This window comes from Urocampus carinirostris, chromosome 18, assembly GCF_059441175.1.
Source record: "Urocampus carinirostris isolate Australia breed hairy pipefish chromosome 18, RoL_Ucar_1.0, whole genome shotgun sequence".
Lineage (NCBI taxonomy): Eukaryota > Metazoa > Chordata > Actinopteri > Syngnathiformes > Syngnathidae > Urocampus > Urocampus carinirostris.
In genome coordinates this window covers 21,866,920-21,891,922 of record NC_142366.1, presented here as the reverse complement: position 1 = coordinate 21,891,922, position 25,003 = coordinate 21,866,920, and the positions used below count along the sequence as shown (strand labels likewise).

General features: G+C 40.5%; 1 protein-coding gene across 1 annotated transcript in view; it reads right to left on the bottom strand.

Moving 5' to 3' along the window:
- The window catches only part of cntnap2a (contactin associated protein 2a), a 502,190-nt gene that overhangs the window by 106,397 nt on the left and 370,790 nt on the right, over positions 1 to 25,003 (bottom strand). The window contains exon 16 of the mRNA XM_088322778.1: positions 5,223 to 5,379. Within this exon, the coding sequence (XP_088178904.1) occupies positions 5,223 to 5,379 (157 nt within the window). The remainder of the gene's footprint in view (positions 1 to 5,222; positions 5,380 to 25,003) is intronic.

Genomic DNA, 25,003 nt, shown 5'->3' with positions numbered 1-25,003 from the left:
AGACAAGAACGAAACTGGAAACTGATATTAAACAGGACAATATTAACGGGAACAATACCTGACAGGAAATACAAACAGGGAACAAGACCGAGTCAAAACCCACGTCTTGCGGGGCAGAGGTTCGTTGACAGACTGACAAAGGAAGTGTGAGAGCACTGAGCTTAAAAAGACGGAAAGCCAATCTGTCAACGGGCCGCAGCTGGCGCCAGACGGGCGGGGCCAATTGGGCGCCATGGCAACCATGACAATTCCTGCAGCCATTATGTTTCATATTTGTTTTGTCTGTTTACTATTCTGTTATTGATGCTGATAATAAACTTGAGAAATATTTAAAACGGATATTACTGAAATATATTCAATGCAAGCACCCACAAACATGTCATGAAGGAAAAAAATAAACAATGATGGGTGATATTATTGGAAATTTGTTCTTTTTCTAATTCATTGGTGGGTAAAATACAGCCAAAAAATGATAATAAATAAATTACTACATTTTTGGTGCTGGTTTTGTGTCTACAACAGAAGTACTACTACAAAAATACTTCAAAAATGCACTAGGATAAAAGTTCCTACAAATCTTAATATCAAATTTAGTGCTAAAAAACAGGTCTCTAAATTATTATGATGCGTTAATTCTGAAAATAAAAATAAAATACCACAGGAACACAAATAAAAAAAAGACTATAATACAAAAGATATGACTACAAAAATAGTACTAAAGAAAGACTACTGAAGTAATATTACAAAAATACAACAATAAAAAAAGTACTGCAGGAATACTAAACAAATGCTACGTATATGCTCGTAGCATTACTATAGCGATGCTAAAAATACAACTGCAGCATTACTAACAAGATATTACAGAAATACAAGCAAAATACTACTATGTAGTAGAAAATAGAAAATACTGCTAGAGAAATTCTACAAAAGAATATTACAGCAATACTACAAATCCTACAGATGACCCATCTATTATAGCAATTTTACTTTCGTAGTATCAAATATATGCTTGGACCTAATAGTTAATTGTGCTCACAATCAATGTAATACAAATGTAAGACTTTTTTGACCCTGACTCCCGCCTGTCCCGTTTTTGCTCCCGTTTGTCTCCGGCTACGACCTGTTTTGATCCTGACCACGACTGCTCTCCCGTCTCGGCTTACGACCTCTTTTTGATCCCGACTACGTCTACTCTCCCGTCCTGGTTTACGACTCGTTTCCGACCCCGACCACGCTTTCCTCTCCCAGTCCCGGCTACCGACCAGTTTTTCCGTTCCTGACACCGCCACTACGGAAGATCCACCTCCGTGTTCGGAATCTGAATGCGAGAGCTACTTGCTTCCCGCGTCCAGCGAACACCGGATCGTAGGCGCAGCCCTTCCTCTTTCTTTCAATAAAACTTGGTAAACGTTACGCAATTGGGTCCTGTTTCCGTTCTGGTCCTGACATATACGAATGAATCTATTTTGTCAATGTCTGCTTGTATATCTATTAATAATTGCAAATGAGAAAAACTGCATCGGTCATGTTACATTTGTCTCTAATCGAATTTGGTTTGCTCAAGCCTCCTCTGATTTCTACTTCCTGTTTGTAAAACAGCCCATAGAGGGGAGTTCTGGTACTGTTATCTTAAAATCAGAGATAGTGATAGTGATAGTGATAAGGTAATCATTTTAGTGTTATTAAAATGACTTTTCATGCTTTTCAACAACTATATAGGAACTTGTCTGAATATAATACAATGAAATGAACAAAAAAAAATGAATTTATCTTTAAAAATGTACTAATAAGAAAATCAATTATAGCAGGCAAATTAATACATTTATAGGTTGCCTTATTATATGTACAGTATATATCAGAGTTTCTTTTCAACTGACGTTTTAAATTAAGATTGAATATTTCATTTAGCTGGAAGTGGGAAATAATCTTTGAAACATTCATCATTCTGTCAAAATTGCTCTTGAATTTAAGACGCCTCACTACAATAGCTCGACAATAGATGAGCAAAAAGATGAGATTCATGTATTCAGCGACAGCCTAATCCACTAGCAATACTCAGTAATGGAAGGTGTGCCCATGAAACAAAATGTCTGCTTAATGGGGCCCTTGACCTTCATTACTTAAGTTCCAGAATTAATGAGCTGTTTCCAAACTTCTGAAGAAGAAAAAAGTTTTGTTAAATATTTTTCTGAGTGACCTTAGAATTAACTCGAAGGGGGAACCCGTCGAAACAATTTAGACTTGGGCGCCATTACCAGAACTAAGTTTGTTGATTTGTTATGTAGATAAGGTCCCCGGTTACCAGCTCAGTAAACTCCAGACAACAGGAACACACCTGATGAAAAGCTGCATGAATGTTTAAATTTAAGAACCAAACTCCATTTTTGTTTTTGTACAAACCGCACCAGATTTAAAGCCACAGGCTTGAACAGCCTTGAAAATAACTCATTCACATCCATTTTTCAGTGTCCTGTGATTTTCGGATCATGTGACCATTCAAGATGGAGATTACAAAATTGAGCACATATTTACTATTGCGCCGAAAAGCTAAAACCTGAATGAGGGCTGCGTCACATAAAATATCAAGCCTTATATTTTTAGATGACAGCGTCAGGTCAAACATACTGTGGAGAATAGTATCAGATCGCAACACAGACACTGTCTTTTTCAGGGTTGTTGTCATTGGTGGTTCCCGCGGTAACAGACCATATTGCATTTGCCAGTTATCGTTCCTTGAGGATTAAAGAAAACTTTAGACAGGTAAGATTAATGCAAGTGATACAGACAGCACAGTGTCATGTTTTTGTTGGCTAATTCGGATGCAAGAATTTAGGACTTTATTTGTGGGTGAAAAAAGTAGAAATATCACGAGTATGTTCTAAATATTGAAGAAAGTACTGTACTCTCAAATATATGAACTATCTGGGGAAAACGTTTTAGTAATTGTTTTTCCACAGTTTCTACAATCACACGGTGGTAGCGTGCAAAATGCTAAACTGTCCACAAATACCAATATTAACTTGATAGCTATCACATTGTTGTTATACTTTTTATTACTTTCTTGTAAGTAAAGTTTTAAAATACATTTCAAGCAAACTTAGAGTAGATGATGAATCACTTGTCATACTCTAACGATTTGAAAGCCCAAAAAAAAAAAAAAACGCAGGGGTGAGCTTAATGTCACGAGGTGTGCTGGAAAGGAAAAGATAATTGGCTGGTCTGTCATGATTACCAATGTTAAACACAGTTGCCCGCTCATTTGGCGCTAACCGCGGCGGGCTCTGATTGGCTCCCTGTCCTTACTTAAACCCAGTCCTTTCAATCCCCTTTTGTCAGTCCGTCAACGAACCACTGCCCCGCAAGACGTGGGTTTTGATTCAGTGCTGTTTTTTTTGTTGGTATTTCCTGTCCGGTATTGTTCCCGTTTATTTTGTCCTGTTTAATATGGGTTTCCAGTTTCGTTCCCGTCTAGTTTATCCTGTTTATTTTCAATATCCTGTTTTGATATCCATCCTGTCTGTCCCGTCCTGTCCGGTATCGACCCCATCTGTCCGATATCCGCCCGGGCAATTGGTATCGATCTTGTCGGCCTCTGGCTTCCTGTCATTCCACACCAGACTGCTGCCTAACGTGCATGACTCCCCATTTCCCGTAAAATAAAAAGCTTGTGTGAGAAATGTCACGCATTTGGGTCCTGATCCTGTTCCAATTTTTGACAGTTCTCTGCTCAGTCTATATGAGATTACCAGCTTTTCTCTTTCTTTTCTCTTCAAAGTCTTAATAACAAGTTAACCCTGGAGTGCCATGACAAAAAATGTTGCATACAATGTTTCACAATGTTAATATCAATGACAATAAAGACGATTCAATTAAGAAATAAGCATAAGGGCACTTTGAACTCAGTCGGGCATTGCTAACTCATACTTAATAGAGATAATATTTAACTTTCAACTTTTTTAATGACACCTCAAACGACCCACTCCAACTTTAAACTTGGATGTTATTAAACTACTTTTCATTGCACTGTTGATACAACTGTGGCCAGTGTCCAAATGCTACTTTGTAAATACTTATTCTGACATACTTTTATATTTTTTCTAACTGGGAACAATGTTTACAACATTCTTATCAATGAGAGTAAAGACAATTCAATTCAATAAATGGATTCAATTCAATGCTGTTATAACACTTGAAGCATGTTAAAGGAAAAAAAAAACAGCCTGCTTGATGCTTTTAGGAGGTTAAAGAGAGTTTCAATCCTGTGATTAGGAGGTCTGCAATAAAAATATGTTGGATCAATCGAACAGTTAAATATATTATGATCTTATAAAAACTGCAAGAATTTTAGCTTGTCAATGTGTTCCAGGTTGCTGACACTGTTGACAAATCCATTTTGATTGATTGATTGATAGTTCAAAGGACAAGGTCAAATTTACCATAAATTCAGGACCACGGAGAGCACCGGATTAAAAGCCCCATGATCAAATTTAAGAACCGAACATAATTTTGTCTTTGAACAAGCCACGCCAGATTTAAAGGGCTTAAATAGCCATGAAAATGAACTAATTCAGGTCCATTTTTTTACATTTTAAACACAGTGCACAGCGGCCAACTGCACTGGGAATTTGAAATTGTCACCTTTGGGACGGCGGCGCAGTGGTTAGCGCGTGTGCGGCACAGTTCTAAGGTCTTGGGAACCTCCTGTGTGAGTTCAAATTCAGCTACCGGACTATCTATGCGGAGTTTGTATGTTCTCCCGGTGCTTGCGTGGGTTTCCTCTGGGCACTCCGGTTTCCTCCTACATTCCAAAGACATGCATTTCAGGTGGATTGGCCGGTCCAAATTGTCCCTAGGTGTGAATGAGCGAGCGAGTTGTCGGTCCCTGTGTGCCCTGCGATTGGCTGGAAACCAGTTCAGGGTGTCCCCTGCCCACTGCCCGATGATTGCTGGGATGTGCTCCAGCACCCCCGGAACCCTACTGAGGATAAGTGGTGCAGCTAATGAGATGAGAGTAACACACTACTTTTTGGGGTCTGGAATCTGAGGGTAAACTCAATTAGTTTTTAAATGAAGTAACTAGTAACTGTATTCATTCCTGTCATTTTGGAATACTTCCATTGCAGGTTTAACAATCTTTTTAAAATCTTTAGGTCAATGGGTAAAATTATGTGTTGTTTGCTGCACGAATAATGAACTTGAAAAGACTCCACGGTCCAACTTACCATTGCGGGAGGTTGGCATCACAGTTGCAATCATACTTGGGATCGGTGCAGTTCCTGTCGATACCGCAGGCACATTTCTGGATGCCGGGACTCGAGCCTCCCCAGTAGAAGTGCTTCTCGCTTCCCCTGCCCACCCACCAAGTGTAGGGTGTCCCGTCTGGGGAAGAACAAAACACAAAGTCATAAGACGGTGAAACTAGATCAGTAAATTTTAACCAGTGGTGCTACAAAAATGTGCAGCATTTATAAAATAGCACGCCATTGAACAGTATATTTGCTTTCTTCCCGGTGATTGGTCGAGTAACTAACATTCATCCAAATTAATAAGTGGCAGCAGATTCCATTATATCCTACCATATTTTCCAGAATATCTGGCCCACCTAAAAATCCCAAATTGGCCAGAACTGCTAAACAGCGTTTTATCATCCGGTGCGCCTTATATACCGGAAAATATAGTGAATAAAATTGGAAATGCACAGTTACAATTAAATACAAATTTATACAGTGACTGTTCTGCATATGAGAAACATATATGGTAGATTGTTCTTCAAGTACTGTCTATCATGGTAACTGTTTGTTTCTGAAAGAAACAAAAGAGAAGTGTACAACTTCGATAACAGCTCAGATGCTAACTTTCAAACCCTCATTGCTAATCTTCATTTGTTGATTCCTTGGACAATAATTGTCCATAAGTATGGAACTTGTTGAGATTACTTCAATGGAAATTTCCTTTTATGGTTACGTTTTGTACCAAATTGTGTACTCTTGTTTAAATTGTTGTTAAATAATAATGCATACAGTAATAACTGTTCTACTTTTGAGAACTATATAACGGGGTATTTAACTGTCCTCTTGTGGGTTACTTGTTAATTGATGATGCAATTATTTTTAGTGTTAAAACCAGTTGTAATAAGGTTGGTGTTTTATTAAAAAGATTATTTTATTTTATGAAACCATCACTATTATTGGAGTACACCTCATATGAAACATATGTGACATCATATTATTTTTATGGGCGTGCTTTATCAAACGGTGCGCCTTATAGTATATAATAATAATAATATTATAATAATTTCCTTTGTATTGTCATTCTTTGTAACAATGTACACAGAACGAAATGTCGATAGACCTGACCCGTCGTAGCGAGCCGATACAGCCGCAGCCAACAGAGGGCGCCGCCATTTTACCAATTAGGTATGACTCGGCCGAGGCGCGAACCAGCGACCTCCCAGTCTCAAAGCGGGCACACTACCATCTAGGCTACTGAGCTGGTATATTCTCATGAGGTAGCAGAGGTGGGCTTTGAGGGCTTGCAAATCCTTCTCTGCTGGCCTATAATATACTGTATGTGAATCATGTGTTGTTAATATTTTGTTCATCAATATTTGTTAATTAATGATTGATGCTTTTTTTTGTTTTGTGCTTATAAAAAAAAACACACATGACAAACACAGTCAATTCAAATTGTCTGTCAGCGACCTTTCATAGCTTCTCTCCTGCTTGTGCTGTTTCCAAATGTGTGCTTTTATACTTAAGCATTTAACCAATCATATTTTGGCTAATAATTGTTGCCAGGCCGAGAAATCTACCCAGAGGCCTTCGATATTTTTTTGTGAAGGCGTTCTGTAGCATAACATACTGTAGGTGTGAAATTGCTGTTGGTTTAGCAAATCAAATTTCGGCCAAATCAAATTGGTTATCCATCCATCCATCCATTAACTGCACCGCTTATCCTCAGTAGGGTCGCGGGGGTGCTGGAGCCCATCTCAGGCATCTTCGGGCAGTGGGCAAGGGACACCCTAAACTGGTGGCCAGCCAGTCGCAGGGCACACAGGGACAGACAATTCGCTCGCCTAGGGACAATTTTGACCGGCCAATTAACCTGACATGCATGTTTTTGGAATGTGGGAGGAAACCAGAGTGCCCGGAGGAAACCCACAAAAGCACGGGGAGAACAAGCAAACTCCACACAGGAAGGTTGTTATCTGGATTTGAACCCATGACCTCAGAACTGTGCCACACACGCGCTACCCACCGCGCCGCCGTGCGGCCCCCCAAAATGGTTATGTCCTGGAAAAATGTTGCTGCTTATACATCTTAGGGAGCGGTAATTCACCAAAACGATCGTGCCAACAGCCCACTGTTAACCCGCTGTACATGCAAATACAGTATTTTGTGTTGATTTAATAGCGTATTTTGTCGCAGATATACAGTACTATCAAAGCCATTTTCTAGCCGGACTTTCCGAGAAAAGCTGGAAATCATTCATGGGATTCATACATTGCCGCAGAGTGCTGTCCGTAATTTATTCGTTTAATATATTTTACACTGCTGGATGGCTCACTAAAGCATAAATCATATCTGTAATTGGCCTTTTTGAGCTTTGGCCTTTGCAACACGTGTGTGCAAAAATTCGGACTGGCAAAAAAAAATCCCAAACAACCTACAATTGATGAATCACTAAAACATGGATTGAATTCAGAGATGAATCAGATAACAATTTGAAGAGTTATTTTGATCTATTATGGTCTCTCAGTATGTTGCATGGCCTGAAAAAAAAAAATACAAGCATTGCTACGTTTGCCCCATTTTCGGCAATGTATATGAAAATACAGTGATAGCAAAACTGAGTTTGTTTGTGGTTTATGTAAGTATTCGTTAACGTAAAACAAACGGATAAAAACTTGTTTGTTTCAATTTCCCTCCAACATGCAAACCTTCGAGGGACAACTTAGTTGAGTCTCTGGTAGAACAATAACTTTCAAATTGCTCGATACGCTACGGCGATAGCATCCATGACAACTTCCGTTAACAATGCATTGCGTGTGACATCTTGCTTCATCTTCCGTGCAAGGGTGATATGAGCGGAATCAAACAAGAAATGCTCATAAGTCACAAGCGACGCATAGTGGTCGAATTTAGTCGGAAATGTGAACAATCTCACCAAAACATCAGATTTCACCCCAAAAATGCTGAAAGACTTGAATCGGCCAAGAGTCAAACCTGTGACCTGCCATTCTCGGGAGTGGGCAGCCAACCTTAAGGCCACCAAGGTGGTCCCTGAACGCTGTTCACACACTTTGACTTTAAATAACCAAAATACCTATTTTTTATTTTCTATGAGGTTATGGATGGCATAATGGAAAATGGACTTACGCTTGTGAAAATAAAGCTGAAGTGCTAAGAGCTCAACACACAGATGCTGCAACCTTTCTTTGCACTTCAGATTTATTTTCACATTCCCAGAATGCAATGAGGACTTTTTTCCAGGGATGAAAGCCTGAGTGTCAAGAGTGACCCGCCCCCCTCTACGTCAATGACAACTTTGTGGAAAGGGTCCACACATTAGGGTTCCCATACCTGTCAAGCTCCAGGGCTCCATGCCCTTACAAACTGTCGTATTTTCCCTTACAAAATACAAAAAAAAATCTATAATAATATGATATTTTTGCAGGGGAGTCGAAATTAGGCACTACAGCGGCAGATGCATGCGTACAGTAGCATCAAATGCTCGCTTCGTTTGCAACGAAAAAAACGATACCCCGGCGAACTTGTTTGACTTGATTTGATTTGCCGATTCGTGATAGTCGGTGTATACCGGGTGGTACCCATAATTGACAAATTTGCGTTTTTCCGTACAGATTTTCTTATACGTCGTACACGTCTTAAAATGCATCATAAACGTACTTTGTATGGCAAAAACGTACAGGTTGACAGGTATGGGTTCCTGCTGGTCCTAATCTCTGATGATCTCTCCTGGACAGCAAATACTGGAATTATCTGTGATTCTCACTCCAAAATTGATTATGAAATAGAAAAAAAAGGTTTGTTGGCTATTTAATGTCAAAGTGCGTATACATTTTCTGTGACACCTCGCATATTACGAACTATATGAATATACTTTATTTCTCAAAGCAAAACGCCCCCTGTATATAACAGTTCAGCAGGAATGCAGGTGGGTTGAGAAAGAAAAGCTAAACAAAAGCAGGAGTATATGCATGGCACAGGGCCAAACAGAAAGCATGCCAGTTCGAAGTCTCATGCGAGCCTACGTTTAAGCTCTGCCAAGACCAACCGACTGAGGGTAAGAGTCGGCGAGGAAGCGAGCAAGAGAGGGGGTTGGTGTGAATGACAGCCCGGATGGAAAGAGACATGCAGGAGGAGGATGGAGGTGGAACCATACTGACAGAGGACTCAAATGGAGTACCATAAAGAGAGAGGTCACGGTGTTACTCGACTGAGAAGCTTAGCGCAGTGGGTGTGCGTGGATGTTAGTGGGATGAGGATAGAAAGTCACATTTTGCTGTGGAAGAAAGAGGTTTTAAGTATTTGGCTTGTGGGGTTTTCTTTTCAGTAAACTTAGTATAAACGCTCATTGTTGACTTGAACCAATAGTCTGAATAATTGGCCTTTTTTGTCATTGTACAAATACAGAGATCCCTTGGTTTTCGCAGTTAATGGAGACCAGAACCACCTGCAAAGAGTGAAAATCTACGAAGTAGTGTCACACCTTCATAAGAGTCCCTTTTCGCACACTCGTCGTTGATGTAAAGGGGGTTTGGGGTCACTTCTGTTCTTACTAAAGTCTATGATGATCATGGTCAGGTTATTTTAAGAGTAGTAGGTTGGTAGCCTCCAGACTTCCTTTCTGTAGGCTTCTTTGTTGCCTTGTGAGATCAGCCTGTCCACTGTGGAGTTATCAGTAAATTTGACAGTGAAGTTATCCACATGGGCCGGACTGCAGTCGTAAGTGTAGAGGTAGTCTGCCTGTTGGTCAAAAAGTCTATGATCCAGCTGCATGTGAGGTGGGGGAGGCCTCGGGTGTCTAGTTTTGTGATCAGTATGTCCCAGAAAATTGTATTAATAGATGGATCATAATCCCCCAAACCATCCTGGCATATTGTGCTGTCTTTCCTGGTGGTTTAGCACCGTGAGCAGGGGAATGGCAATGGTGTCCACTGAGGGTCTGTTGACCCAGTATCCAGACCGGTGTGGGTAGAGTCCAGGGGGGAAGTCTCTCACGGGCTGAAGGACTAGTCTCTCAGAGCACTTCATAATGGGGGTCATAGGGGCGACAGGGCAATCACTGAGGCTGGATGCAAGTGACTTTTTCAGCGTTGGCATGATTGTGGCAGACTTCAAGCAGGTGGGTATGACTGCCAGTGAAAGGTTAAAGATCTCGCAGAAGACCTTGGACATCTGGTGAGCATATATTAGCGCACCATCCCAAGTACACCAGTAGCCGACTCAATCTGATTGTTGTAGTCCACTTTTGCTGTTTTAATTACACTTATCAGGTCGACTCGGAACAACGCCATATAGATTTTTGTCGCCTTACATGAGGCCTGTGTTGAGCTCAACTTGTTTGAACTTCCATCAGACAGATTGCAGATGGAATGTAAGAGGGGAATAACTGGCTTCTTTATGGGCAACCTTTCACTCGATGACAGTCCAACTCACGAACAATAAAATGAGCAGTTTGAAACACTGGTGAATGGATATATTGTATTTTCACGACCATCAAGCGCACATAAAAGTATCAGATTTTCTTCAAATTCTGCGGTGCGGCTTATCGTGCAATGCACCCTGTGTCTCAGGTTAAGCGGGGGCCTTAAAGTTGGGTGCCCGCCCTTAAACTTGGAGGTCATAGGTTCAAGCCTTGCAGAGTCCAAAGTCCTAAGACTTATTTTGTGTGAAATCCAATATTTCTGTGAGATCGTTCACGTTTCCAACTAAATGCAACTTGTATGCAATCTCCTGTGACTTTTGAGCTACTCTTGTTTGGAGTCCATAAGCTTCTCGATTGTGCAGAAATGGACACGTGACGTCACATAAAATACTTGTTGGCGGAAGTACTCATGAATGCTAACAGTGTAGCGTGTCTAGCAAATTCAAAGTTATTGTGCTATCAGATGCTGAACAGAGTCCCCCCACATATTAATACATCCAAAACCTCCCTTTGCCCACCATTGGATGCTTTCCATGTTTTTGTTTTTGTAGACACCCGCGAGACATGTCCAAAAATCCGACTCCCCTTCGTATGAACGGGCACGATTGTCTCCGACACTGAGTTGCATTTTATTAAGGGATATTGATTGGCGTGATCAAAAAGCAAAAGCAATCGTAGTCCATATAATTTCTTTCTTAAAACATTAGCAGGGTTGGGTAGGGTTACTTTAACTGAATTACTTTCAAGTACTTTTGGATTACTCCAATACCAAATATGCTAATAAAAGACAAAAGAAACTAAATATGAATAAAATTACTAAATTTTGTGCAGGCTTGGGGAGTAACGGAATACATGGAACGGCAAAAATGATGTTGGCAAGCTGTTTGGATTTATTTTCATTTTGTTGTCTGTCACATTTTATGTTAGTTGCCGGAGATCAAAGAGATCAAAGCCAGGAGAGAAAGCTTACCACGTGTTGTGAGTCATATTTTATTCATATTTGGTTCATTTTGTCTTAGCATATTTGTGTTAGCATATTTTGTATTGGAGTAATCCAAAAGTAATTGAAAGTAATCCAGTCACCAGCTCAGTAGCCTAGATGGTAAGGCGCCCGCTTTGAGACTGGGAGGTTCGGGTTCGCGCCCCGGCCGAGTCATTCCTAAGACTTAAAAAGTGGTCGGCGGCGCCCTCTCTTGGCTGCGGCTGCATCGGGTCAGATGCAATCGACATTTCGTTCTGTGTACATTGTTACACAGAATGACAATACAAGGAAATTATTATTATTATTATTATTATTAAAGTAACCCTACCCAACCCTGAACATTAGCAAACATCACCAACACCGTGAGAAGCACAGTTCACACGAAAGGGAGTCGGATTCAAGCACAACAGCCGAAACATAGAGCACCAGTCCCCTTTTGTACAGGGCAGAAATAGAACCCACCTTTTAACACGGTGCGCCCTATGGTCGTGAAAATGCAGTATGTATCCTAATGCATAGTTTTCGAGGACATGGCAAAATGTATATATCGCAGCATTCCCGCACCAAACCACCTTCATCCAAAAAATAATCTTCTTCTTTGGATGTGCCTGGCAACCAGCCCTGGGTGTATACTGCCTATTGCCGGTAAACAGGTACCAATCAAGCATTCTCCAAAACACTCCCTCTACACAACTTCCAGGAAATTTTTAAGGACAAGCAGATAATGTAAGTGAATAAAAAAACTAATTCCACTGGTTAATTAAAGAGAAGAAAATACATTATTTTCCGGGCAGCATGGCAGCACAGTGGTTAGCGCGTGTGCGGCACAGTTCTAAGGTCATGAGAACGAACCTCCTATGTGGAGTTTGCATGTTCTCCCCGTGCTAGCGTGGGTTTCCTCCAGGCACTCCAGTTTCCTACCACATTCCAAAAACATGCATGTTAGGTTGATTGGCCGGTCCAAATTGTCCCTAGGTGTAGCCGAGCGAGTAAGTTGTCTCCTTATGTGTTCCCTGCAACTGAAGGGCAACCAGTTCAGGGTGTCCCCTGCTCACTGCCCGAAGATTGCTAGGATGGGCTCCAACACCCCCGCGACCCTACTGAGGATAAGTGGTGCAGATAATGGACATTATTTTCCCCAAAACATACATATAAAAATGCTTTTGCTTAATTTTTGGTTGTCTCTTTGTTTTTTGCAATACATATTTCATAGATTTAGAATCATTAAGCATCCACAGTGTGTAATAATCATGACCAAAGAGCTAACAAACACATGTTCAGTTTGACAGATTCACATAGCATTGTTAGCATTAGCATTCACAAGCATACATTTGTCTTTATCAGAGCGTCTTTTCCTGTTTTTTCTTGTCAGGTCATGTCTTTGTCCGTTGAGTGCTGAGCCTTGTCACTCTGCTTACAACTAGCAGCTCTTCATTGTTTTTTTTATTGTTTTTTTTCTAGGATTTGGGAGCCACAGTGCCTGAGAATTTCAGTATCAGACATCAGCATTGTAGGAGAAACCACAACAGAGGATTTTCTGACCTTTTCCCCTTTCTTTAAAGACCACCCATTAATCTCTTAACTCATGGGTACCACGACCGTTGTACTATGTTTTCAAGCTGCATCACACCATCATATTTAGACCTTTCGGTACTAGGAGTTCCCTTTTCCTTGCCCTCTGAAGCTCTTTTAATCTTTATCCATCTACTTGTTATCTCACTTCTTGCTTTCAGGTCTGATTTGGTCTCACTTATCTGGCTCCTCACTCGCTCCGTCCGCCAGTAGAGCCTCTGCCAGGCTATGCTATGTCTCTGTGATTTTTGCTTGGCATCCAATCTTGTCCTGATTTAATCTGCTCTTTAATCCTATTTGGCAAACTCTCCCTGCTCTGATCAAGATCTAGGGCCGTATTGGAAAGTCACATTCCCTTGTAGACTAGCTGCAAAGGGTTACTTAGCATTTCAGTGTAGCTCTTTTAACCACTAGGGGTGTTGTTGAGCAACCCCATTTGTTTAGCTCGTTCAATAGTTTATTTCAAACTAAATATTACAATTATTTTAAAGAAACATTTGACTGGGTTAAAAACATTTTGTGCAATCAGTTTTAACGTACATTTTAGGATAATCGTTTATGAAAAGAATAGATATTTGTAGCTTTTGCCTGACTAAATATCAGAAATATGTAAACTCCGTAAACCAGGGGTCCCTAACCGACCAGATTAACAGATAAAATGGAATTGAACATGTTTTGACTTTGTAACTGTCTACTGTTTTTTACAAGAACATTTTTAAATACATTCTAAGGTTTTTATTACATGTTTATTCTGCAGTGTCAAGTATAATTTTATTGTAAACACTGTTTTTATAAATAATAGTAAAGACAATTGTTGTTAAATTCTAACTCATTGTAATACTTATACTGTAACAGTAACAGTTTTAGCAATGATACCAGCAAATATCAAATTATTTTTTAAATTTAGTTTTTTTTTTGTTTAAAATTACAAATTGAGCAACTAATGTTATTACAAGTAAAGCCCTATCCCGGTGAATAATTAGGTACCTGGCAAATATGTGTTTTTGTTTTGTTTTTTCACATACATTGCCTTTTCTTTTTTACAAAGACGTTTCGACCAACATTAATCAGCCCAATTATTTTCAAAATTGTGTTATTGTGTGAGTTTCAACACCAGGTATCGACACCAGGATCGATACCAGCCTTTTTATGGGTTGGCCATAAAGTGAACATTCACAAGTGAAGAATGGGTAATTATAATAAGAAACACAAATAAAAAAGGTATAATTGTTGTGATTAATTAGTATTTCTTTGAAACTATATGAAAACTATATACTGTATCTAAGGAAGGGGATTTTGATATGGTATATTATGTGGTCACTCTATTGATGCCTACTTAAGTATTGTTGTTGAATGTGAATAATAACTACTGATAAGTATGTAGGCATCTGGTGAAGGTCATGGGATCACGTTGTTGCAGGAGATCACAAGCTGATATGCTGGGGGAGCCGGGGCGGACGACTTTCACAAGATATCTTAACTTTATTTGAGAACAATATAAAGGCCAATGTTGAACGTCTGGAACTTTGAACGTGACCCGAATGCAAATAAAGAGCGTTCCCTCTTTGCCATATCGCCTCTCTGCGTATATTTTGGGGCGACGCCCAGTCTCCGTTATTACAATCTTCAGTAACCATGGGGTCGCAGATCTGTACCGGGCCATGGATCGTTTGGTACGGGGTCACAGAGAAATATATAAAAAAAGGTTGCCTAATATTTTTCGTATACCATATTTATTAGTCCATAAACATATTTTTTTATCCCCGTTACACTCAAAATGTGGGATGATGTTTTACACAAGGTTTTACGGTAGTATATTATTGTATTTGAGCAATGATTTATCAATCGACAAATACACTGACCATATTTGCTCAGCAACGTGAATTGAACCCGTATTGCAGTAAAGGCACCTAGGCAATTACTAAACCCATGTAGATAACACAGGAAAATGATTGGATCTCATCTCATGGAGCCAAGCTGAACAATGTTGTAATGGGGCATTATGGGAAAGAGTTCAGCCAAAAGAACGTTGTACAATGCGGTACCATGAGTAAAAATAGTGTAATAATGAGATAAAATTGATTGCCTTTTCCTAACTCAATGGGATCTTCAGTAGTCTAAGAATTACACCGCGGATTTAGGAAAATTAGTGTGAATATTAAAATTATCATTATCATTATTATCGTTATTATCAATTACTAATATTGTCAGACAATAAACTGTGGTACAAAAAAGATGCGGAAACTGTGTTATAGAACATCCCTAGCTGTATTTGTGTGTGTGAGGGGTGCTAGTAAGGTTTGAAGGAGGAACAGGGAATAATTTTGGCATCACATTCGATTTATAATCATGAGTAATTCATCTGCTTTTTTAAAGTACCTAATTATGCAATTTTGAGTCACGTGACTTATACTCAGGTTGACTGAGAGTCTGGAAAAAAGAGTAATAAGCTGTTGCTGAACTAATTGGATCACAAGCATTGAATTGTAGCCTCGAAAAGTGAATTTTAAGGAGAAACAATTGTGCCAAGTGTCCAATTTAGTGGCTGGCTGCCTGCAACGCTCGTATTTTAAACCCAACCGTCTGTGTTGTCTATGATGCGGAAGCGCCGTGGCAAGAATAATGAGTTTTTCCAATAGTTTCAACCTGGCTGCACCGATCAACCTTCCTGATGTTTCACAGGATGTGCCTCCTCCCTTTGCTGATCTTATGCTTTTTTCAGCCAAGTACCCCAGTGAAGCAAATAGTGGAGGACTGTTCCTGCCACATGTAGGAATACATGTATGAAGAAAGAAATACCGACAAAATGACATCATATCGATAAAGGAACACATACGTATATCACCCAATACCTAAACATAGGAGTTAAAAGAAGTGTATTCATTTATTTTCTAAATTTTATCATTTATTTTACCCCTCTTTTAATATGAAGGACTAAGACTGCCATACGTAGAAATAAATGCAGAAATACATCTAAGTATATCCCATAGGAATAAACAAACAAATAAATCACATTGTCATGATTACTGATGTAACTCAGCTGTGCCCGCTCTTTTGGTGCCAACGGCCGCGGGTTCTGATTGGCTCCCGATCAGTATTTGATCCCATTCCTGTCTGCGAACTTCAGTGAACACTTGGCAAGCATTTTTCGACCCTGACTTCCACCTGTCCCGCTCTTTTGCTACCGTCTGTCCCCAGCTTCGACCCGTTTTTGATCCTGACAACATCTGCTCTCCCGTCCCAGCTACCGACCTCTATGTCCCAAACTACGTCTTCTCTCCTTTTCTGGCTTACGACTCGCTTCCGACCCCGACCACGTTTTTGCTCTCCGTCCCTGACACCGCCATCGCTCGCCACGGAAGATCCACTTCCGTGTTCGGAGCACAATCCGAGTACCAGAGCGACTTGCTTCCCGCGACCAGCGAACACCGCATCGTGGGCTCAGTCCTTTCTCTTCCTTTCAATAAAAGATTGTGAGAAACGCGACGCAAGTGGGTCCTGTCTACATTCTGGTCCTGACACAAATATACCCAGTACCTAGATGTACAGCATTAATGCAATTTATTTATAGATGTATCTACGTGATTTGTCCTCCATATAAATAAGTACTTCACTGAAGATCATTAACATTTTAAATGGGAAAAATATATAATAATAATAATAATAGCTCGCTATTATTCTCACTTTACCAGTGTTCATTTTACCTCTGAAAATTGATTGGTCCCGTGGACTCGGATGCTCAAAAATCTATGGGTCCCAACAGAGATCTATGGGTCCCCAAAATTTAGTGTTATCGAGGTTGAAATTGTAAATCGGCGACAAATATATAATATAAATCTATATATTCATTCAGTTTTAATCCTCACAGTTTATTGGTAATACAAATCAGTTATCACTTCAAGATTTTTCAGTTCACAACAATATTGTACATTACCCAGTATATAAATAATAATGCTGAAATAATTATATTAATCTATATTTTCAATCAGTTTTAATCATCACAGTTAATTGGTAATACAAATCAGTTATCGCTTCAGATTTTTCAGTTCACATTATTGTAAATTATACAAAATACTATTGCTGAAATATTAGTCTATATATTCATGCAGTTTTAATCATCACAGTTTATTGGTAACACCATTTCACTTATCATTTTTTTGCCCAGCCTGTTTGAAGCTATTGGAGACCCGTGGGTGCAAGAGGGCGGGTAATTATGTTTGTTATGCATATTTGTCTATCCTCGCATATCACATTTAAATGATACATCATGTTTTTGCTCACTATGTTAATCAATAATTTAATCTTTATTAAAGGTACTAAATAATACACACTGTCCCTAGAAACGACAAAGTGCTTTTTAGTACCCTGAGGTACAACTAGCTCTATTTCAGAACACCTGCTCCAATAAATTCTCTGCATAAATTTACCCCATTTATATCATGATTACTGATAATGATCCTTTGGCGCCAACTGCCTCGGACTCTGATTGGCTACCTTGAACACAACCGATCCGGCCTGGTTAGTACTTGGATGGGAGACCGCCTGGGAATACCAGGTGCTGTAAGCTCTGACCAGCTCATTAGCCTAGATGGTAGGGCGCCCGCTCCGAGACTGGGAGGTCGCTGGTTCAAGCCTCTGCCAAGTCATACCTAAGACTTACAACATTGGTACTCATTGCCTCCCTGTTTGGCGCTCAACATTAAGGGTTGGAATTGGGGGGTTTGGTCACTTAATGACTCCCAACACAACAGTTGGGTCTAAAAACCCGGCGCCGATCGAAGGCGACGCGTCACGTTGAGAGGTTCGTGTGTCAAATGATTTCCTGTATATATCATGTTTATGGTTTGTACTGGCTGAATAAATACATGCAAACATACACTCCTATCTGTCCCCTGTGGTCAGTCCATCTGCCTCATTTTACCCTAGGCCAGCCCTTTTTTTGCTCCTGTCTGTCCCCCGGCTTTACCCGTTTTTGATCCTGACCACGTCTACTCTCCCGTCCTGCCTTTCAACCGTTTTTGCTCTCCTGTCCCGGCTACTGACCCGTTTTTCCGTTCCTGCTTCCCGCGTCCAGCAATCGCCGGATCGTGGGTGCAACCCTTTTTCTTCCTTCAATAAAACTTATGAAAAACGTAACACAATTGGGTCCTGCTTCCGTTCTGGTCCTGACAATTTATACACACACAGACACGGTCATCTTGGAGTGATGCCGGGATGAACACACCACCAGGGAGAGGAGAAAAGAGATTGCAGGCGGAGGGAAAATAAATAAGAATCGTGATGCCCCTAGTTGGCCTGTCTTTTTGAGAAAGGACACAATAGCACCCCCATTCCAATACAGTTATTACGCAAACGTCACTCCAAACCTCCGGCAGTCATTGTCATAGAAAAGTCTGCTGACCATAAACAAGCATACTCATCATTATCTGTGAGTCATCTCAGTGTGTTTATTGGTGTGTTACCCCCAGGTCAAAGCCAATAGACGGAGAGATCTCAACGAACTGACTTCTGCCGAAGCATACTGATTTGTTCTTATCCTTCATTTTGTTTACCAACACATACATGTACATTGGAAACATCCTACAAGGAGACATAATACAAGAGCGCTCATGACTATAAATAAGGATTATAGTGTCAGATTAAAAAAACGCAACAAGAAAGGAAAACGACTTATAAGTCAGGGCCTCGGAATATGAATTGAAGGACATCTAAGATATGGACGTGGCAAGCAAGATAAGGAATGTGACGGATGGCCACGGAGGAAGGAGAACTTGTCAATACAACAAGTGGGTGAGATTTCGCAGTCAAGGTGGGAAAAATGTATTCTTTGGGTTATCACGTTCTGTACAGGAATTACCCTTTCTAGTTTTTGACAAGACACATATGTATGAAAAATATCCCAAAATAAAACATTTTGCAATCAGGAATCATAAATCAGTCATCACATAATGACAAGAACATAGCCATTGGTCTTTAAACTTCATTCAAACACTTGGGCATGTCATGATTAGTGATTCGGGGCACCTGCAGCTGCCCTGTTGGCGCAAACAGCCACGGGACCTGATTGGCTGTAGGACTCTTTTTAAACCCCCGTATTCCAAAATGAACCGTTAGACCGTCTGCGAACCTATGCTCTCAGCTAGGCAAGCTTCTGTACTCTCTTACACTATCCTGCCCTGTTTCCTGCCTGATACCTGTTGCCGACCTCTTTTCTGGACCTGTTTCTGCTTTTGCTCCTCCGTCTCGGCCATCGACCTGTTTTTCTCGCTGCCAACGACTACCCTCGCTCGACACGGAAGTGCAACTTCGCGTTCCTGCTATCTGCTACCCGTGACAGACAATCATCGGATCGTGGTTGCAAGTAAAGTTCTCTTTCTTAATAAAAACTGAGTAAAATGAACGCTATTGGGTCACGTCTCCGTTCCTGGTCTGTGACAGGGCAATATTTATCTTTATTCACGATTCACCACCACTTGGGGAGTCTGGGCGCCACTGAAGATTCAACTCTGGATAGCTTTCTCCACTGCTGAAGGTCCCTGGCCTGAGTTTGGGTTGTGGGCAAAGTTGGAATCAGTCCATTCCATGATGTTGCAGGCTTGGTTCTTCTTCTGTCCTCCTATGCCCTTGGACTGTGCCCCAAAGAATGATCTTGGCCAGACCTGTAGAACTTGTGACATGACCATCACTGCAGTTTTTGCCTGTGCTCAGGTCTTTGAACGGTCCAATGCAACCTCTCATGGTGTTGCACAAAATTTGTCACATGGGCTTTGTAGCTGATGCCCAGAAATTTCCTGTAGCATTGCATCTCCAGGATTTTCCATTCCAGTTTTGCTAAGAGAGTCTATGTCTCGCAACTGCTGTGTGAGTGTCTGGTAAAGCGCGGCTGTGGTCTCAGTTATCCTGACCATGAGATCTGCTTCTGACCTCTTTTTTGAAATGACAGCTCAAATTATCTAATATTCTGTTCAAGCTCTTGGTGGTTGATGGAGATATTTGTGATGATACCTTGGGGGTTGTTGGTCATTATTTTAGTGTTTTTTTTCTGTGCTGGTTTCTATTTGGCGCAGTTTTGATGCATATTTGATGAATGACTTGTGTGCATCTGGAAGCTGTCTATCAGGGGACCTTATTATCACAATCATCAGGGAGTTAAGTGTATTGGGAGACAAACTGTGTAGCTCTTTTGAAGTTCTGTCCATCAGAGATACTTAGGGGTGTGGTTTTAACCATCAAGGAGAAGGAGAGAGAGAGAGTTGTGTGGGTATATCCGTGAGAAAAGGAATGATTAAGATCTGTCTATTAAGGAGCGTAGAGGGACTGAGGTAGTTCTGCCCATTAGAGATAGAAAGAGATGTGTAGTTCCGTCCATTGGGGAGGGAGGCAGTCGAACTGAGACAGGCGCAAGTCGTTTTGTTGGACCCCTGTCTGTTGCAAGAAAGGAGAAATAACTAAAAGGGCACCACTTTACACTGCCAGAGCCAGTCTAGACCAAGTCAAGTTAAGTCATTTTTGTTTGTATAGCCCTTAATCACAAGGAGTCTCAAAGGGCTTCACAGGTTATTACACAGACTATTTTTTCAGACTATTATTACACCATCCCCTGATCTGGAACCAACATGAGAGCAAGGAAAAACTCAACATGAGGAAAATAAAGAAACCTTGAGAAGGGGCCGCACATGTGGCATCCCCCTTTCAGGATTACCAGACAGCAAAGGATGTTGCATTCACAAATAAAACAGAGATATTGTCCACGAAAAGTAAAGGTTATTCATATGCTATAGAGTAGAAGTGAGTTTTATGCTTAGATTTAAACATTTCCACTGAGGTTGCAGATCGGATCTCAGGGGGAAGGGCATTCCACATTACCGAAGCCCGGATGGAGAACACTTTCGAACTAGCGGAACACTTCTTGGCTCTTGGGATCACCAGAAGACCGGCGCTCTCAGAACGAAAGTTTTGGACCGGAACATAGGGGGAAATCAGATCTGGGCTGGTGTTCGGTAAGGTTTTTTTTACTTATGTCACAGCTCGCACCCTTGGTATGTAAGTGATTATCAGACGTTTGGACTGTGCATTTTGTGAAGAAAAAAAAACAAAAACAAAAAAAACAGCCTTGTTCTATACTCACATGCCCAGAATATTCTGTTTATGGATAGTCTAAATATTATGAACGGAACTGCTCAACCCCATCGTAATCTGTAATATCTATGTAATAGCAACCCTATTAATTCTGCTCATATCATTGACAAAAGTCAGTCTTATGAAATAGCCACTTTTCATACATCACCATCTTGACCAACAATTAAAAAAAAAAGAGTAGAGATAGTAGGTTATCAGGTCGATAGTGAGCAATCTTTCGAAGTATTAGTCCTTGGGATTGCAATTGGTACTGACATTGACTGCCACTTGCAACATATCGAAAAAATGTGAAGCTATGCTATTGGCTGAGTCAATTCACCACAAGTGCTCTGAGTTCCACGTAATTACTGCACAGCAGGACTCAAGTATTCACACTCACACACATTCACACAACGGAAATTGGTTCCAAAGGAAAAAAACAAAACATTCAAATAAAACACTCCTTTGATGTGCCTGTCAGTCGTCGAAGCAAAAAAAATCACATGCATGATTTTTGCTTTGTATTTGGCATGAAAGGATGCGCATCAGTTGACAATTGGCAGCTTCACTTGCTCTGATGCCATATTTGTTGTCACATGATGGATTTTAGCTGTTTATTCACAAGCATGTTGTGTTTTCTTTTGTTCTCAAGATCTGTATTGACTGCCTTTTTTATATCCAAGGCTGTGATTTGCAGTGAGGGGTGCTTATAATACAGAGACGCCTCGGTATCTCGTGCTTTGGGCGGCATTAGCTCAGGAGGTAGAGCGCTCGTCATGGGATCAAGAGATCGCAGGTCCGATTCCCGGTTCCTCCGTGTTATATGTGAAGTGTCCTTGGGCAAGACACTGAATCTCTAATGCCCCCAATAAGCAGGTTGGCGGCTTGCATGGCTGCATGGCCGCTATTGGCGTGTGAGCGTGTGTGTGAATGGGTAAGTGTGAAGCACATTGTTAAGCGTTATAGAAATGCAGACCATTTACCATTTACCATCGCTGGTTCACTCCTTCGCGGAATTTGAATTTATCTGTGTAATTGATTTGTCTTTAATGTCATGGATATCACTATATCTTTCATTTCGTTCAGAAATGTGCTGCACGGGCAGATTGTGTGTACTTGTACAGGGTTGGGTAGGGTTACTTTAACTGGATTACTTTCAATTACTTTTGGATTACTCCAATACAGAATATGATAATCAAAGACAAAATAAACTAAATATGAATACAATTACTAAATTTTGTTCATGCTTGGGGAGTAACGGAATACATGGAACGGCAAAAATGATGTTGGCAAGCTGTTTGGATTTATTTTCATTTTGTTTCCGTCACATTTTATGTTAGTTTTGCCGGAGATCAAAGAGATCAAAGCCAGGAGAGAAAGCTTACCACGTGTTGTGAGTCATAATTTTATTCATATTTAGTTTATTTTGTCTTTTATTAGCATATTTGGTATTGGAGTAATCCAAAAGTAATTGAAAGTAATCCAGTTAAAGTAACCCTACCCAACCCTGTACTTGTATTGAGTGGGGATGACTGTCTGCGTGCACCACTGTGATAGGCAGGTGTTTGCGCAGTCAACATATCCGAATCAAAACTCACTGGGAAGCACTGCGACCGCTAGCTTTTACATTGAAAATGAATCATCAACTACATCAGACTCTGGGGAAAGTCAGAAGAGCGCAAACATGCTAAACAGCAGCTGGTGCTATGTGGATTATCATCAGGTTAGTGAAGAAACTGAGGTGGTGGCGGGAGGCAATAGGCACTCGGGTCAGGGCGACACAACACGCTCTTCTGTTCAACAGCAGGGCCCGACAGCTTTCACTGGTTTACCCCTGCCGCATCATACAGGTGCCCAGCCCATCCTTAAGAGTGCATCCACAATCCCACTATCCTTTCACAACACCTCTCCACTCCTTTCTATCACCAACAAGAGCTCTTGATTAAACCTGTTCTTAGTTAAACAGTGAATGAAGTTTCTAATTGCTAGAATGTGGTGTGTACTAGGTGCAACTGTTCTAGCTTTTTTAAACCCCTAATTTTTTCTGATGATTTTGTATAATTCTTCAGTATGTGCTGCTAACATTCCTTTTGGCTATAGTTTAGCATAGTGCTTTTTAACCTTTTTTGAGCCAAGGCGCGTATTTTTCCATTGAAAATTCCTGAAGGCAACCACCAGTTGGTGCTGTTGCATCTCCTGTAAAAAAGTAAGTCCAAATAAAATGTATTTTGCCAGACTGCACAGGCACACACGATGGATAATTACCCTTGGCACATTACTGTCGTTAAAAAACAGTGATTCAGCGTATAAATGCTTGAAACAGCTACCAGAGATTGACGGTCAATTAGAAGAATAGAAATATGTGCCATTAGCAGCCAACAGTTGAGTTCACTGTTCGACATGGAAAATCTGGTTCTACCAACACAGTGGACAACAAGATTGCTGTCTGCAATCTTACGCCCAGAAAAAAGGATTTTTCCACAAACCTCCTGGATCTGGTACTTCCACTGTATCAATTACCCAGTTCTCCCCCAACCCCAATACGCTGCTCTCTCCCTTCTAACTCAAAGAGACAAATTCTGGTCCCAAACTTGTATAAATTGCTGTGACAACAGAACGATTGATTACAAGATCTTTGCCTACTGGCAAACTCCTATCATCTTTAAATCAAATTGACTGTGTCTTTCCACCTTTAATTTGTTAGCTTTTATCTTTTTTTCTGTCATCTTCTGTTCTTACTTAAATCCCAATTCCGTTTTTCTATTTGATTATTTTTAGAATAGCATTACACTAATTTCTTTGAGTACATGAATCTTAAAATATCATGGAACCTATCCTTTTCCAAGCCAATTATTATTCTTCCATTTTTTGTCACCCAAAAAGTGAGCAATTAATTGTAGAGTTAATATACTTGTTATGGACCTCCAAAATTAGCGATACACATGTGCCAATTCCTAAACCCTAGGAGCAAAATGCTAACAAGAAGGATCAGCAGTTCCAAATGAGAAGAAAAAAAACGTGCATTTGAAGATATACGATATAGTTTGAATCAATGGATTGGGTCAAATAAAAGCAATCAGTCCCGATTCTGTCTGTATTGGACTCAATACCAATGAGACTGTCTCATACAAATAAAAATCAATGCAACCTGTTGAGTAGTGTTTCCAAAAACAAGAGGAAAAGGTTAGGTGGCTTAGGGACAAGTAGATATTTAAAAAGTCCCTTGTGTGTCTTTCACAGAAAAACAAAAAAAATAACCTTTGGCACTCTTGTCTCATTGATTCCACTCCATAGGCCTTCTCTGCGTCATCCTTTATTTGTACTCAATTCATAGGTAAGGAGCCTGACCTCAGAGGGAGCGACCAAAGCCAAGTGGTTCGTCTACTAAGCACCCAAACACCTCTTAACCATCATCATCATCGTAGCTTTTGTAAATGCTCAACTCTGGATTTGCCTTTATTTTCCTGCTCTTTTGCTCTATGGTAGTATTTTCGGTCTGTTCTCTCCAGCATTGCTACTGTCTCCATCTTCACTTCTGCTATTGATTTTTGTAAAGGTAGGCTTTTCTTTTGAAACTCCCTGCTGTTACCTGGTTCAATATCTTTCACCATCTTCTTGGCAGGGTTTGTTCTCAAACCCTTCTCTTTTTCTCCATGCACA